Below are 15,294 nucleotides of genomic sequence, written 5' to 3'. Positions count from 1 at the left end.
GTAAGTTGTTAGTTAATTCTTAAAATAATATATAATATCGTAGTTATGTGTATAGGCAATTCTTTAAATTAAATTACTACAAAATCTTAAGGTTCTTGCACCTTGCATAAATCTTTAGGTGTGGAAAAGAAGGCTAGAGGTTTGAGTGGAGATGTTGCTTCTGAACATGGTGGAGTAAATACAATGGAATTAAACCGCGGGACAACTTCTAATGGGCATCCTGATCAAGGTTTAGTGTTAAGTGAACATGATAAAGATCTTCGTTAACTGTTTGGTACATTGAATTTTATTTCTTGTTTTCTCGTAGTGAGAGATGACGTTCTTGCTGAAGAGCACTCGCAGTGGGAAATTGTAGTGAAACCATCTCACCTTGATCGTATTGTACACGGAGTGGTGAGAACAATTAAGAACATATCCAGTTTATGTCTTGTACAGTTTGTCGATAATCATTGTGTTTCATTTGTCTCAATTTTGTTTAGAACGTGAGCAAACTCTACAAAAGTATTACAAAAAGGTGGAAGAACAGGGACATCATAACTCTGAACTGCGATGTTGGAAACTTTGAGCTCGTTGTTAAAAGGAAAAATGGTAGGATTACCATTCATGATGGCTGGACCAACTTTGTTGCAATGGTGAAACCAAAGGTGGGAGACAGGTGTGTTTTTAATTGTGATGAAGTACCTAACCACTATGGTGTAGAGATAATTCCAGCACTGAAGGATTAATATATTTTTATCACTTTTCAAACTTAGCTATGCAAGTCAGCTGACAGTGGATTTAGTTTCTCTGACATTCAACATGAGTTATTCATTAAGCTATCTACCATATACTAAATTGTGGTTATTTGGTGAAATATTTTTTGATTGCCAATGTGAAAGCTATTTCTGGTTATATTCATACCAAAAGTAGAACATACTTTTTTCATAAGGGAAAACTAACTTCACTTTGAGATATTTGCCAAACTATACACAATCGTTTGGCAAGTTGTAGAACACTTCTTCGTAAACAACGTTCTTGGTAACGTTGGTACTTCCACCATCTAGACTTTTTATGTAAATTTTTAGACCTGATGGAGATGTTACTCGACTAATTGCTACGTAAAGCTGCCCATGGGAAAAACAGGACTTGGTAGGTACAGACCAACTGTATCGAGAGACTGACCTTGAGACTTGTTAATGGTCATGGCGTAACAAATTTGGAGAGGAAGTTGAAGGCGGTTGAGCTTAAAAGGAAGGCGAGAGTCAGTTGGAGACATTTCAATCCTAGGAATAAAATGAAGAGTACCTCTATGGGTGCCACATATGACTTCACATAGCACGCACTGTTTGAAACACTTTCTTACGATCATTCTTGTTCCGTTGCACAAACCCATGATCTGATTTAAATTTCTCATTAGCATGACCACAACATTCTCTTTTAGTATAAGATTGTGCGGTGGTAGACCGGGCTCATTTAGAGCATTTAAATACTCGTCAGGAAAGGAGGCATTAAACTCATCTTCTGATTCACCAATTTCTTCAGCAGAATCTACGCTCAAATAGGAGTGGGCTTCGGAGGGCAGCTTATCAAGAATTACAGCATTCACTTCATGAACTACTTCATTCGTAGGACTTAAGATAGCTCCCTCACTAATGTATAGCTCATCTGTAAAATTTGACAGGAGATCTGGATTAGTGGAATTGATGATCTCCTCAACAGAAAACTTGTCAGACTTTATGCAAAACTCGTCCGGAATCTGAACATTAAAATCATCAAAAACATCTACGTCTTCAGTACACCGGGGAATCTTCCCATTACCAATATCAAGCACCCACTGATTAAAACGATGAGCTAGCTCTTTCTCCGCTTTAGACTTGCCTCTGTTTACTCGCATGTTAACACTAAGCATATACAGTTTGCATTCATCCCACAGCCTGGATCGGTTGATAGAGGATGATACAACTTCTCCACGTGGTGCATAGTTTATAACGGGTAATATCTGACGAAAGTCACCACCAAGCACAATTGGTATTCCACCAAATGGTTTCTTATTTCTTTCTAAAGATACTGACTTCATTATATCACGTAAACTACGATCCAGTGCTTCAAAGGCATACCGGTGTTGCATAGGCGCTTCGTCACATATAATAAGCTCAGTCTTCTTAAGGAGTTGGGCAATATCAGAATGATGAGCTATGTTGCATGAGGAGTCTTCATCAATTATTATAGGTATCCAGAAATGTGAATGAGCCGTACGACCACCAGGCATCAAGGTTGCAGCAATGCCTGATGAAGCAACAGGCAGGACAATCTTACGCTCAGACCGAAGTTTAGAAATTATGGTGCCCCACAAATATGTCTTACCACAACCTCCACTTCCATAGATGAAAAACAACCCTCCTTCTTTATTATTCACAGAATGCATAATGCTCTCATAAACTTCCAGTTGCTCATGGTTAAGTTGCGAAACCATTGAATTATGCTTTTGGATCTCTTCCTCAACATTGTATGTTGTTTCTTCAATGATTAAATTATTATTCCCATTATTTAAGTACGACTCGTCAGGCTGAGGCAGACTTTTAAAATGTTGGAGCGGTTTCCCAACTGAACGAAGAAGATTATCAATTTCTGAAGAATATAAGATTTAGTTAGAAGAAGGTTGTCATATGGTTGTTGTTTTAACATATAATCTTTTACATTAGTATTGTATAATGCATAAATCAGAGGACATACCAGCAAGTGCATAACACTCTATCTCTTTGTTGGATAGCACCAAATCAATCTTGCATGTTACCTTCCTCCCTGTATATAGTATGTCTTCTGACAGTTTAATATTATGTCAGCTCTGGAGAGTTGCCATGTCATGTACTTTACAGTTTAGTATTATGTAAACAAACAATTCTCGTACTTGATTAGCAAAACCCATAGAAGAACATTCGGTTAAAGCCTCGTCCCATTCCTTGTCACTGGCAAGCCAACCATGAGCATAACATGTAGAATGAAAAGAAGGGAACAAAACTCCTCCGACAGTTATAAGATCTTCGAAAGATGTTGGACCACAAATTCGACAAAGAAGCATCCTTAAATACCACAATTCACCACTGCCATGATGGCTGTAAGTCAACCTACCAATTTGATAACCCTTCTTTCGTAAAGACCATATTGATGATTGGCCATCCCAAACATAAAATTGAGGGATTTGACTATAAGAGTATTTCCGAGCAGATCTATCCATTTTATTCAATTCAAAATAAGCCTCGAGCTTGCTCTTTTTCACTGACCATAATCTCTCTACTGAAGCAAGATTATCCCTACTGTGAAAAGTATAGGGTTTTTCATGAGGTAGATGGAAGGGAAGGCGTTGAACCGCTATTGTCCTGTGATGCACATCAAAGCCGTATATTCTATGAGCAGCTTCAACACCGCATATGTAACGACCATCGAGGAAGGTCTTTATCTCATCAATGATACATTCTTTGGTTCCAGTTGGATTAGATACTTTCTGCGTCTTTATGAGTACAGTGGCTTGATCGTGTCCTTTAAGGCAATACTTGAACAAATATTTCAAACTACTCGCATGAGCACAAATTTCTAAATTTATGTGGCATTGATATCGAAGAAGAAGATATTTGTTATACGGGGCAACCCATTGGTTATCAAGGAAGGTTTTGCGAACCTTGACCCGATTAGCTGTTTTACGGCGTTTGTAAATTGGAAATCCAGAATTATCAAATGATGTACATGTCAAATACCTGTGTAAAATTCATATACTATTGGATAGAATACAGGAATTATAAGACAGCTTAAATTTTTAAGTGAGAAAAAGGGCCCTTACCTCTTTGGAAAATGTTTGGTGCACTTGAAATCTTTCATGCAAGCACATTTACTGTTTTGTTTTCCACAAGGACCATGAATCATAAATTTCTTAACAGCTTCGTATAGCTCAGGTTCTTCGTCAGGGTTTGGAATTTCAGCACTCACCAATTCATCCACTCTGTCACAGGTTTTTGGTTTTGCTGAACTATCCAACCAGATCAACATGTGAATATGTGGAAGACCACGCTTTTGATACTCAACAACATACATCACTGCAGTTGAAACAAAACTTGTAAACAAACTGTATTTTTCAATTGAGAATAATTTAAATGAATAAATTCTAATATAATCAGCTGAGAAAAATTATCTTACGCGCAGTACATTTCCCAAAATATGTCATTCTTTTGAATGTCATGGCAAAGTTGATCAACTTTAGGTTTGAAGACTCGGGCTATAATGTCTGGACAATTTTCAACACGACATCCAGGTAAAAGTTTCATCATCTTGTTCAGTTCATCCCATTCAGAGTTGCAAGTCATGGTAAGAAAAAGATCAGGATGTCCAATAACGCGACAAACAGCAAGAGCGTCTTGAAAATTTTGTTGCATATATCGTTTAGAACCAGTGAATGAAGAAGGTAAAATGTATGATCTACCAACATTCGAACTATCACCAAGACCAATTCTGACCTGGTCACGTATGTTATTGTACAAATCACATCTTAACTCTTCTTGATGTTTCTTAACCCAATAAAGCCTTGCTTGTTCAATCGAAGCGAAAGAGTCAACGACATATTGTTGGACAAGCCTTCCTCCAAGCCGCAACGTATAATCTGCAAATTAGTATATAATATGTCAGAAGATGTTGAACAAAATTATTCAGTTAAAAACTTTAGAGTAATAAAAAATTGACATTATAACTAAATAAAAGAGTTGTAGTCAAATACATTCCTTGATCCTTTCTAACTTGAAGCATATAGGAATAATACTCTTTCGCCGTTATTTCTTCTCTCTTCTTCTCACCGTTTTTCTTCCTTCCTTTCTTAAAGTACTTTAAGCCTTCATGGTAACCATCTTCTCCATTGGGAAAAAGTATAGGATACTGTAGAGCAGCTCGCAAGGGATGGATATCGGAAATTCGCTTTAGTCCAACCATCTTACTATCAACTACGATGTCACATACTCCTTTTGTATACTTCGCATCCCCAACCAGAACAGCAGCAACTTCATCTGAAGATGATATGTTATTAGGACGACCAGTAACAGAACGGGATGCTTTCATATGAATCTTTAGCGGAACAATATTATCTTCCTTAAAACGATCACGTGCTTGACGAAATTTTTGGACTAAGACGTTAATCTTGTCGAACATTTTAATCAACGCTTCCTCAATTTTTGGATTAATCCCTCTCTTCTGAGGATTGTCAATCCATCGCATTCGATTGGCAATTTCGTTTTCGGTGTCATATATATACATTTGACAGAATTTTGGGTTGCCTGGTTCAAGGGGAAGTAAAGAACCAAACTGATGAATGATGACACCATTCAACCTAAACACTACAGGGCCGCCACCATTGTTTATGGACCTATCAACATTACCTCCCATCGAAGTGAAAGCAAACATGCAATTGTATATAGCAATATTTTCATGAAATAGAGGACCTTCAACTGGATCTTCGTACAAAGCTTTCAGGTACGACGGAGTTTTCTTCGCTTTAGGTAAACGAATATCCCCATCAATACAACACTTCATAAATCGAGCTTTGCCTTTGGTGACCTTCTTATTGCTTCGTTCTTCTTTCCACATTATTGCATGGCGGTGCTCACACTCCTCAGTTGGTCCTCCAAGAGAAACATACTGTATATTGTCATCTGTCAAAACCACTCTACTACGTGTAAGAAAATGGTTAAATATACATTGTTTGCAAACAACATATATTCCACAAGCGTAAAGAAATGTCTTTCAATTAAATTACGGTTGAATTACAAAAACCTTACCGGAGAACACGATAACAAAAACCATTGCGCAAAATATCGTGAACTAAAACAAACTATAAAAGAGAGCTTGCAACATAAGAAATGTATTACAATACAGTAAAATACAACTAAAAATAAGACAAAGTATGAAAGACTCACGTTTATGCAGGATAAAGTTAAAATTAAAGCAAAATTGCATCTTACTTGATCAATACCTTGCTTCGAAGAATATTTTTTCCCCATAACGCTGGAAACCGGAAACTTGCATATAGTGGGAACAACTACATAATATTATGGTGTAATGTCGTTAAATTTAATGGTACAACACTGCTATTCTAACATTTATTGCTGGTGAAACATGTGCTGAATAATGTAACAAATATATACCATCTTCAGTTACTGGTGTCATAAAAGTTTCAGTTGCACCTTTTCGGAAAGACGAACTTTCAACACCTAAAATTACTTAAGTGATTCACTGATGTTAGATAAAAAACGAAGGGCCTGATTAGATTCATATAGAAATAAATAAATAAAGTACTACAGCTACCGTTATTAGTTACATCCACGAGAGGATTCCAGTTCTCGTTACACATAACTCTACGTTTCCAACGACCTGGGAAAACATATCATTAGAGAGTCAAGATTATGAGAAGTTAAGTTCTTGGGGTGAACGCAGATAAACTGTACCATTGCACGAGTCAGATTTCGTGAACTGTTGACTGGGTGAATAACACCGAGAACGGTCCGTCAAACTGGAAATGTTACTAATATCAGACAGGGGATCTGGATGTGTTCTTCTCTTCATATTTCAGTAATCTCTGTTGGGTTTTGAACAAAAAGATTCACAAAAACATAAAGTTAAGAAATGAAACTACGGATCAACGCAACAAAGTTTCTACGACGCAGTGTTCTTAAAAAAAAAAATTATTATCGACATGTACTATTGCAAGCAAATATGAACAGATTATTGTTTGCACGAAAAAAGTGCTTACCAAGATAAGGCTAACAGGAAAACAGAAATTGAATTGGGTGATTAAAGCAATAGTTGCATCTACTATGATGATATGGAGTATGCAACTAAACAATCCACGAAATAATTCCCGCCAGGAATTTGTCTGAAAAAATTGGTGATCCAAAACTTCGCGCTAATAAAGCTTACCAATTTTTTTGTTCAGGTTTTCTTGTTAAATTAAAGCATTGTACTGTATCAAAAGGAAATAAACAATCGAACAATGTTAACAAACAACAATAAGTCTTTGGTGCCTCTAGCGTAATATAGCAACAACAAACGGTAGCTAACTTTATTTTATACTCCGTCATATTAATATGAATGGGCATTTTGACTTAAGATTCTGCAAATTGACAAAGATTTAACAATATATTTTATATTTGATACCTTCCTTTTTACTCCATCCATCGGTAAATAATAGCCGCTTTGACTTTTTGCACGTATTTTAAGGTGAAAAAAAATGTAGTTCTACATATTATTTTTCAAATTTTCCTTTTCTGAATAAAAATAGAGATGTTAAACTTTAATTCAGAAAAACACATTTTTAAAAAATAATATGTAGAAGTATGTTTTTTTCTAAACTCAAAATACGTGCAAAAAGTCAAAGCGGCTATTATTTAAGAATAGAGGAAGCACTATTTAACGTTATGACTTATGACAAAAAAAGTCATAACAATTGAACATCCACTTATGTTGTTTAACTTTTACTTCTTGTTTGATTTTTTATTGTCGTTTGACTTTTATTAGTTGAAAACGTCTCAGTCTCTTAAATTTAAACTTCAAATATTAATCTCACTACTGAACTTAAGTGATTGAATAGAGACCAAATTAAATTATTCTTAATTTTAGTATGTTGTTAAATTTTAATTTGCATTAGTAGTACAATCCGTCCATGTTGCGTATGACCAAACTTAAGGTACTACATCACCCTTACGTTCCTATATATTAATCGTTTTGTCTTTTTACAAACTTTTTTTTTCTGAATAAAAATATTAATTTTAAACTTTTATTCAAAATAAACAAATTTGAAAATAATGTGTAAAAGTTTGCTTTTCTGGAGCCTTAAATTACATGCACAAAGTCAAGGGGACTAACAAAAATGAACAGGGGGGTAATTATTTAGCTGTCTCTTTCCATTTATTTTTAACACATCAATCTTTTTCTTAATAAAAATATTAATTTAAAAGTTTTATTCAAAAAAACATTGACAATATTTTGTTTTTGTATGCTTTTTCAGAGCCGGGAATTACGTCCACAAATTCAAGGCGCCTAACAAAAAGGAACAAAGGGAGTAATTATTTAGATGCCTCTCTCAATTAATTTTTAACACGGCAATCCAATATTCGAATCAATAAATTAACATGTATGACATCTACAATAAAATAATCGGGATAACTGCTGATGAAATTTAACTATGATCATACAGTTGATTCTAAAATATTTAATAATTCCGTATTAATCTATAAATATTTTCAAATCTGACAAAAGATTCATGGTTTTATTGAAAAAACATTACAAAAAAAATTAAATAAAAAAGAATTATATATTTTATTCAAAATATTATTCCAATTACATATCTTCCATGTCAAAAAGATATCAACATTTAGTGGGAGTTTGGCAACCTCAGCTTATGCCTTATTTATTAAAAAAAAAAAGAGGGTTTCAACTTTTTTCATGGTGTTTGGGTAACTTATAAAAGCACTTAAAATGGTGCTTGAGAAGCCAAGAAAAAAAGCTAAGAAACCTAGTTTTTTTTCTGATTTGAAGCTTATTTGTGACTTATAAGTCACAGGTATCCAAACACTTTCAATAACTTATAAGTTTAAACCAACTTTTTACTTATAATTCACTTCTTTACTTTAACCAATAAGTTATTTATTTCAAGTCCAACCAAACGGCCCTTTAATTCAAAGTCCTTTACCGTAAATCAAGAGGCTATCTCAGTATCATGTAGTTGATGCAACAAACACAGATCTAAAATATAAACAGAAGGAAACAGAGAGACATTTCATTGCATATATAAAAAACATACCACAAATCAATTTAAGAAAACTGAGGCAGCCCTACCACAAATAGTTAACACTTCAAAGAAAACTGAGAAACTTGATACACAACTACTGAAAAGACATCTAGTTGTAGGATTTAAGAAAATATGCCGGGTTTTAATTATAAACATTTACTAAATCAATTTCTTCAACTGATCAGCGGTGGTCCTAAGAAGCCTGAGCTCATCATGCAGATACTTCTGTTCCAAGTTTTCAGCAAATTCGTTGTACCTGCTACTAAGTTCATCAAGCCTCTACATCATCTTAGATATACTTATACTAAAGTTGGTAAGGCTTTTCTCTAAGACTTCATGACGACCTGACTCGTAATCATCGTCAGCATAGATCCCGTCGTAATCGTCTGGCTTTGAACTATAGTGGAGACCATCAAGTTACATGCAAAAGAACAACAAAATATTAAAGATGAACACAATATATAACTAAACAAACACCAGTAAAAAAATCGACACAGTTAAATACCTTCCCTGACTGGAACAAATTTTATGAGATGAAGAAGCCATTGTTGAGAAACAGAGAAACCTGCTCAGCAACTATACCTTTTTAATACTTAACTATGCCCAAAATTTAACTTTGTACAGTGCATTACAGATGGAGTCCTAATTTATGCTGTTGGTAGGTGTAAACTTGACAACATTGGAAAACGCAAAAACATTTCACTGTAGATGTATCGTGTAATAATGACTCACGCATATATGAATGACTTGACTGAGGTCTGTGGCAAAATATCACGAAGCTTAAGGTCACACATACTCGTATACTTCTTCCGTTCATTTTTATTACTCGATTTTACTTTCTCGACTTTTTTTTAGGTGCAGTCAAAACGTATTACTACAGATATTTTTTAAAATTTTGACTTTTGAATAAAAATATATGTGTCAATTTTTTTTTTTTGAAAAAACATTGAAAATTAAAACGTAAAGGTATATTGTTTGTACTCAAGTTACGTTCAGAAAGTCAAAACGACTAATATATAAGAACGAATGGAATATAATACGTAAAAGTGATTTCAATTATATTAAGATACTTATATAATATTTAGTTGCATTTTATGCACTTTTTACTTTATACATTTTTATACTCTTTTTCTAATTTTCAATAAAATTAGTTATCCTTTTATTTTAAAGTTTGTAATAAAAAAATCAATTTTATTAATTATTACTACTTACAAACTAATTTAAATTAAATCTTAATATTCACGAACTAATTTTAAGCCCGATAAACAAAAGATTTAGAAATGACAAAATTATTATTTTATAATTAAGTAGTTGATCCATTTGGCTCAATGAACTGGTCGAGGAGAATTTGCTGTTATCCGAACCAAATTTGGATTTTTTAAACATTAGTGGGTTTGCCGTAACGCATACAAAAAAGAATGTTTATACAAATTTCAAGTGTTATATATAATATAATTGCATCGAACAATAAGTTAAACGTAACAACTAATTAATACTCCCACCGTTTTTTAATACATGACGTTTGAATTTTTTGGCAAATGTTTTTAACTATACAATCAACTCAACTAAAAATACGTGGCCAAGACATACAGTATTATCTATTTGAACGTTTTAATTTTAAAATAAATAAAAGGCCGAGATAAAGTCTTATCTGAGCACATGCCTATGTACTTATATATGATATAATAATAAAAAATTATTGGAAATAATAATTTTAGAATACTTAAATTTAAAACAATGTGAATAATATTATTAAAGAAAAATCATCAACAGTAACAAAACTTTATTGACTTTACCGAATAATAGCCAAAATTTAACTTTCAATGGTATATGTATGGGTGAGCACGGTTCGATTTTGGAGGTCCAAACCGAACCAAACCAACTTTTTGGGTTTGGTAAATATACAAACCATAACCAAACCGAATGTTGTAAAAACCAATCCAAACCAAACCGATTATTAACAGTTTGGTACAGTTTTGTTTTGGTTTAATACCAAAATATTAAAAATATCATAAACTTTTATTAATTTAAAATAATTCCATGTGCTCTCTTTTTTTGTCACTTAACAACATACTTAATAAAAGATAAAGATTAAACTTGTATAATTATTTGATATAAATCATTTTATGTGCTACCCTTATACGTTGTTATGAAAACAAATAATTCATTTTATTTTAAAACTAAAAAAAATATTTTACTTAAAAGACAAAGTTTAAAAGGGTCGATTATTAATGAGGAGTAGATAAAATATGAATGGAGAAAAAGGGGAAGAATAATTTTAAAAAGTAAGAAAAAGGGTCGGTTTGAAAGTGAAAACCGAAACGAAACCGAAAATTTTCGGTTTTCTAATTACCAAAATCAAAACCAAACCAAACCGTTAAGAAACCGAAACATTCGGTTTGGGCGGTTCGGATAGGCCGGTTTGGACCGGTTTCGGATTATTATGCTCAGCCCTAGGTATATGGATGTTGCATATATTCACATAATAATATAATATTACATTTCGAAAGCCAAAACTAATTTGGTTACGGTGATTTTTAAAATTGACTTATGTTGAATTCTGATAATAATCATATAATTTTATTTAAAATAAGCAATTCTTATAATTTAGATTATGAATATGCGTTCGAAAGTCTTAGAAGTGGGTCTGTCACACTTAATAACAAATTATAATCAAAAACTAAACGAATATTTTATACATTATTTAGGTTTGATACAAAAAAAAACACCATTTTTTTTTAATAAAACATAATCAAACTTAATAACAAAAACAGATACCGCTTAAGAGGTTATACCAGTTTTAAGTCATCAAACTCAAGTTAAATCATGGCACAACAATCAAGTTTCAAAAAACAGAGGATAGGCAGATGAGGCAGAAGGCACTCAACAGGTCTACTGCTTGAAAAAAAATAAGGGCGACTATCAAAAGGACATTAGCTCAAGAAATGATGTAAATTACACTGTAGGACAGCAGTTGTGTATTAAATGCTTAATTTCATAAGGCAACACGTTTACAACTAATACGATATGAATATCTTACAAAATAACATTGCCTGGAAAGTCCTGGGGCAACGACATTGCATCAGATCTTCATCCGTGGGAATCACACTGTATTCATTTATTTGTGATAAACCCGAGCTCAAGTAAAATGAGCAGAACGGATCAGTTGACATAAACGAAGGTTGACTGTGACAACCACCACGAAACCTCTGACTACGACCTTTCATGGCTTCGTAGTTTCTGATTAAGTTCTTTCTAAAATTAACATTGGATTCAAACTTACGATAGAGAGCATAAGCACAATCTTCGGCTAACGAATTATTGAATACCGGTTGCAAAATATAATAAGCCAGGAACGATAGACTATCAGTATGCGATAAAGCTAGGAGTGTATTCAAGTTGTATGAGACATTCGTTCTGTTAACGGAGGAATCTGGTGATAACAAGATTCGGGGAGGGTTGCTGGAACTTGTGGTGGACGATGACAGCGGACGACGGAGTATGGGTGGTGTTTTTAGGTTTTGGCTGAGATCGTTCAGGGAATCAGGGTTTTCTCACAAGAGCGAAGGAGTATTCGTTCTTGCAAGGGTTGTGACTTATCCCCAAACGATGTGCCTACGTACCCTATTTATAGGGATCAAGCCAGACGTAGTTCTTGGGGAACAAGTAACCTAATCCGAATAGGTTTCTCATTCCTTGGTTCCAGCTATGGGCCACCGCCTTAGATCAGACGGATATGGGCTTCTGGAGCCCAGCTTCCTCCGAGGAGCATGGAACTAGGTGGGCTGACCAGCACTAGCCCACGTGGACCTCCTCAGACTCAGCTGTTTGGGCCAGCCCTCCGTCCTCCCATAGGGCGAGGCTGATGGTGGGCCTGGGCCCTGGATAAAACAATAATAACTAGGCCTGAGAGCCAGGCGTATTCGGCCCTTTTCAGTATTGGGCGAGGAAGGTAAGCATTGGGCGAGGTCCATCGACAATGGGCGAGGACCCTCTTGAAGACTTGAGCCGCTAGTCAATGGGCCGCGTAGCCTGATACATGCCTAGGACGAGGGTCCATACTGGGCGAGGACACTAACTGGGCGAGGACCGTCCCTTAGACCTGGATCCATATGTTACTGGGTCCTCACTTCCTGGGTTTCATAGATGGCGAGGTCCATATAATGGGCGAGGACAATCTCAGAGATTGGCTCCTTCCGTGAATTGAGGCGAGGTCTACGCAATCATCCGCCGAGTTGATATTTGGCCATAACAACTACCCCCCAAGCCCTTGAAGCACTGGTGCGAAAGGGTTTTGAAGAAGCATTGGGCGAGGAATATGATTCGTTCTCGCCTCCTCCAGCTCGATATATATAAAAATCTTCGTATCGACTCATAGATTTCTAGGAAAATCTCCAAAAAATCGTATCGATCTTCCATAAGTCGCCATTCCAGTTGAAGAGTCGTGCCTCGAAGCACGAGAAAACTACCCAGTCGGGGCGTGCCACGTGGCACTGACGGTTGCAGCCTTCCCGCCTTTTTTCTTCTCTATATAAAGGCGGCTTCTTTTCTTCCATTTCCTATCTTACTCCCACGAAGTGCTGCTGGATTTCTCTCTCGAAAGCTCTGCATCAGGCGACGCTCTTATCAAAGCCTCGCACCTTATTCTCCTTTCTGAAATCACAGGTATGTACATCAGCTTCTTGTAATTCAATTTTCTTTGTATTTCTTTGCTTTGCATTTAGTCCCAATCTAGGCATTTTAGATCCTTCAGATACCTACTAGGAGTAGCAATGTAAGCGTCAAAACGATAGAGGGCGAGGAATCCGCTAAATCAAGATCATCATAATTACTTAGGGCGAGGACCTCGAATAAGCGTCGTCGCCCTTCGTTTCTTTACTTCTTTTCTTGGCTTCTTCCTTTTCTTCTTTTATCAATTACCATCATTGATTCTATTCTCGCCATCTCTCTTTCAGATGACGAACTCCCAACGTTCACACCCCAGTGCTGATGCCCCGTTCGATTCATGGTCATCGCTCAAGGTTGACCCAAAAGCAGGCGAGGACTTGGACCCAGCGTGGTTGAGAGCCCATCAGGGCGAGGAAGGTCTGTCTCGTCGTCCTGTTCAACAACAAATAGTCAGCATCCCTTCGAGCGACGCCGAAAGCGTCCATAAACCTAACAAAGAAGACGATTCTTTGGAAGAGCTTTTTGAGGGTCTAGACTACCCAGAGTCTTCTCGTCCAATCTTAGGAGTTGGGAAGGGCAAGCAACTGCGGATATGCCGAAATGTTTACCCTGACCTTGTTGAGGGCGAGGAAGGTGTAGATGAAGAGGACGAAGAAGGTGGTGACGAAAACCAGGGTGGAGAAGAGCAGGGATCTGACAGCAGAGAGTCTGCAGTTGAGGGCGAGGATGATGAGGCCACAATATCTACCTCGCCCCTTCGCTATGCCATGGAATGTCCTTCTCCTCCCGATCATCCTTACATTCCTCAGACCTTCAATCACGACTTAGACTTTGATTTCGAGAACGATGTTCCGGAGAAGGAAAGGAACAAGCATCGCCATCTCAACAATACCGTCACTTGTGCTGGTCTTTCTTCACAAATCTCTTCGGACGAGATTATGTGGATGATTGAATATTACAACCTCCAAGGTAGATGGTACCGTCCTCGCCGCTTTATGAGGATGCATAGATTTAATTTTGATGGTCTCCCCTGTCCTCGCATGGTGCTGACCAATAAGCTGGTGGAACTTGGTTTTGGATGGCCTATGCATCCCTGGTTACTGAAACTCGTAAACCATTATGGCGTCGCCCCCATTCAAATTGGCCCGAATAGTTGGAGGCTCGCCATAGGCATCTACATGATGTATCGCGACCTTGGGTTCCCAGAACCTTCCATGCTTGAGATGGACCATTTCCTCTCTCTGAGGAAGACGGGCGAGGACTATGGCTTCTTCTACCTTACTCTTCACCCTTGTCATCACAAGAAAGGTTTTTCAGTTGGCAATCCCAGTAATATGAAATTCTGGAAACCCGATTACTTCTATCTCTATGACATTCCTCGTCAGAGGGTGTCATTCAACTTGGACCCCTGTAAGTACTCTCATCGTCGCCTTCTTATCTTTCATCCTCGCCTACTCTTCAAACTTATCTTTATCTTTTTTCAGATAAACCACGGCAGGCTGAGCTTAAGGACGAGCTTTTGGCCCGTGCTCAAAGGGTGGATGATCTTGACGTCGCCCAGAAGGATCTTGATAAATTGGTGACTCCGGAGTCACTCAAAAAATACGGTTTTTACAACGACGGGTTTGGTCAAGTTCCTCTGATAAAATTTGATAAAAGAAATAAGTCCAAGAAAGCTATGGAGTGTCTAAAGAGATCTCTAGCTTCTCTGACTGGCAAAGGTGAGGGCGTCGCCCAATAGCTCTTTGTCGTTACTCATTTGCTTAGGCTTTCGCTGTCAACTAAATGTTCCTCGCCTTTTGCACACGCTCGTCGCCACATATCTG

At 36.5% G+C, this 15,294-nt stretch overlaps 1 protein-coding gene across 1 annotated transcript; it reads right to left on the bottom strand.

Moving 5' to 3' along the window:
- Positions 1–1,093: 1,093 nt before the first annotated feature.
- On the bottom strand, positions 1,094–6,576 carry LOC108203551 (uncharacterized). The gene is made up of 11 exons (XM_017372535.1): positions 6,459–6,576; positions 6,319–6,384; positions 6,159–6,224; positions 5,976–6,052; positions 5,793–5,845; positions 4,818–5,683; positions 4,168–4,627; positions 3,815–4,096; positions 2,902–3,731; positions 2,713–2,781; positions 1,094–2,607 (listed from the first exon to the last, which is right to left on the bottom strand). Exons 1-11 carry the CDS (start codon positions 6,574–6,576, stop codon positions 1,094–1,096), a joined length of 4,401 nt encoding a protein of 1,466 aa, XP_017228024.1.
- Positions 6,577–15,294: the final 8,718 nt, after the last annotated feature.

Source organism: Daucus carota, chromosome 6, assembly GCF_001625215.2.
Source record: "Daucus carota subsp. sativus chromosome 6, DH1 v3.0, whole genome shotgun sequence".
NCBI lineage: Eukaryota > Viridiplantae > Streptophyta > Magnoliopsida > Apiales > Apiaceae > Daucus > Daucus carota.
This window is presented reverse-complemented; position numbering and strand designations above follow the sequence as displayed.

Coding starts and splice junctions, on each gene's coding strand:
- LOC108203551 (XM_017372535.1), bottom strand. CDS start 6,576: ATGAAGAGAAGAACACATCCAGATCCCCTGTCTGATATTAGTAACATT. Junction 6,225..6,318: donor CGTGGATGTAACTAATAACG/GTAGCTGTAGTA, acceptor AAGTAATTTTAG/GTGTTGAAAGTTCGTCTTTC. Junction 2,608..2,712: donor AGAGTGTTATGCACTTGCTG/GTATGTCCTCTG, acceptor TATATTCTTCAG/AAATTGATAATCTTCTTCGT.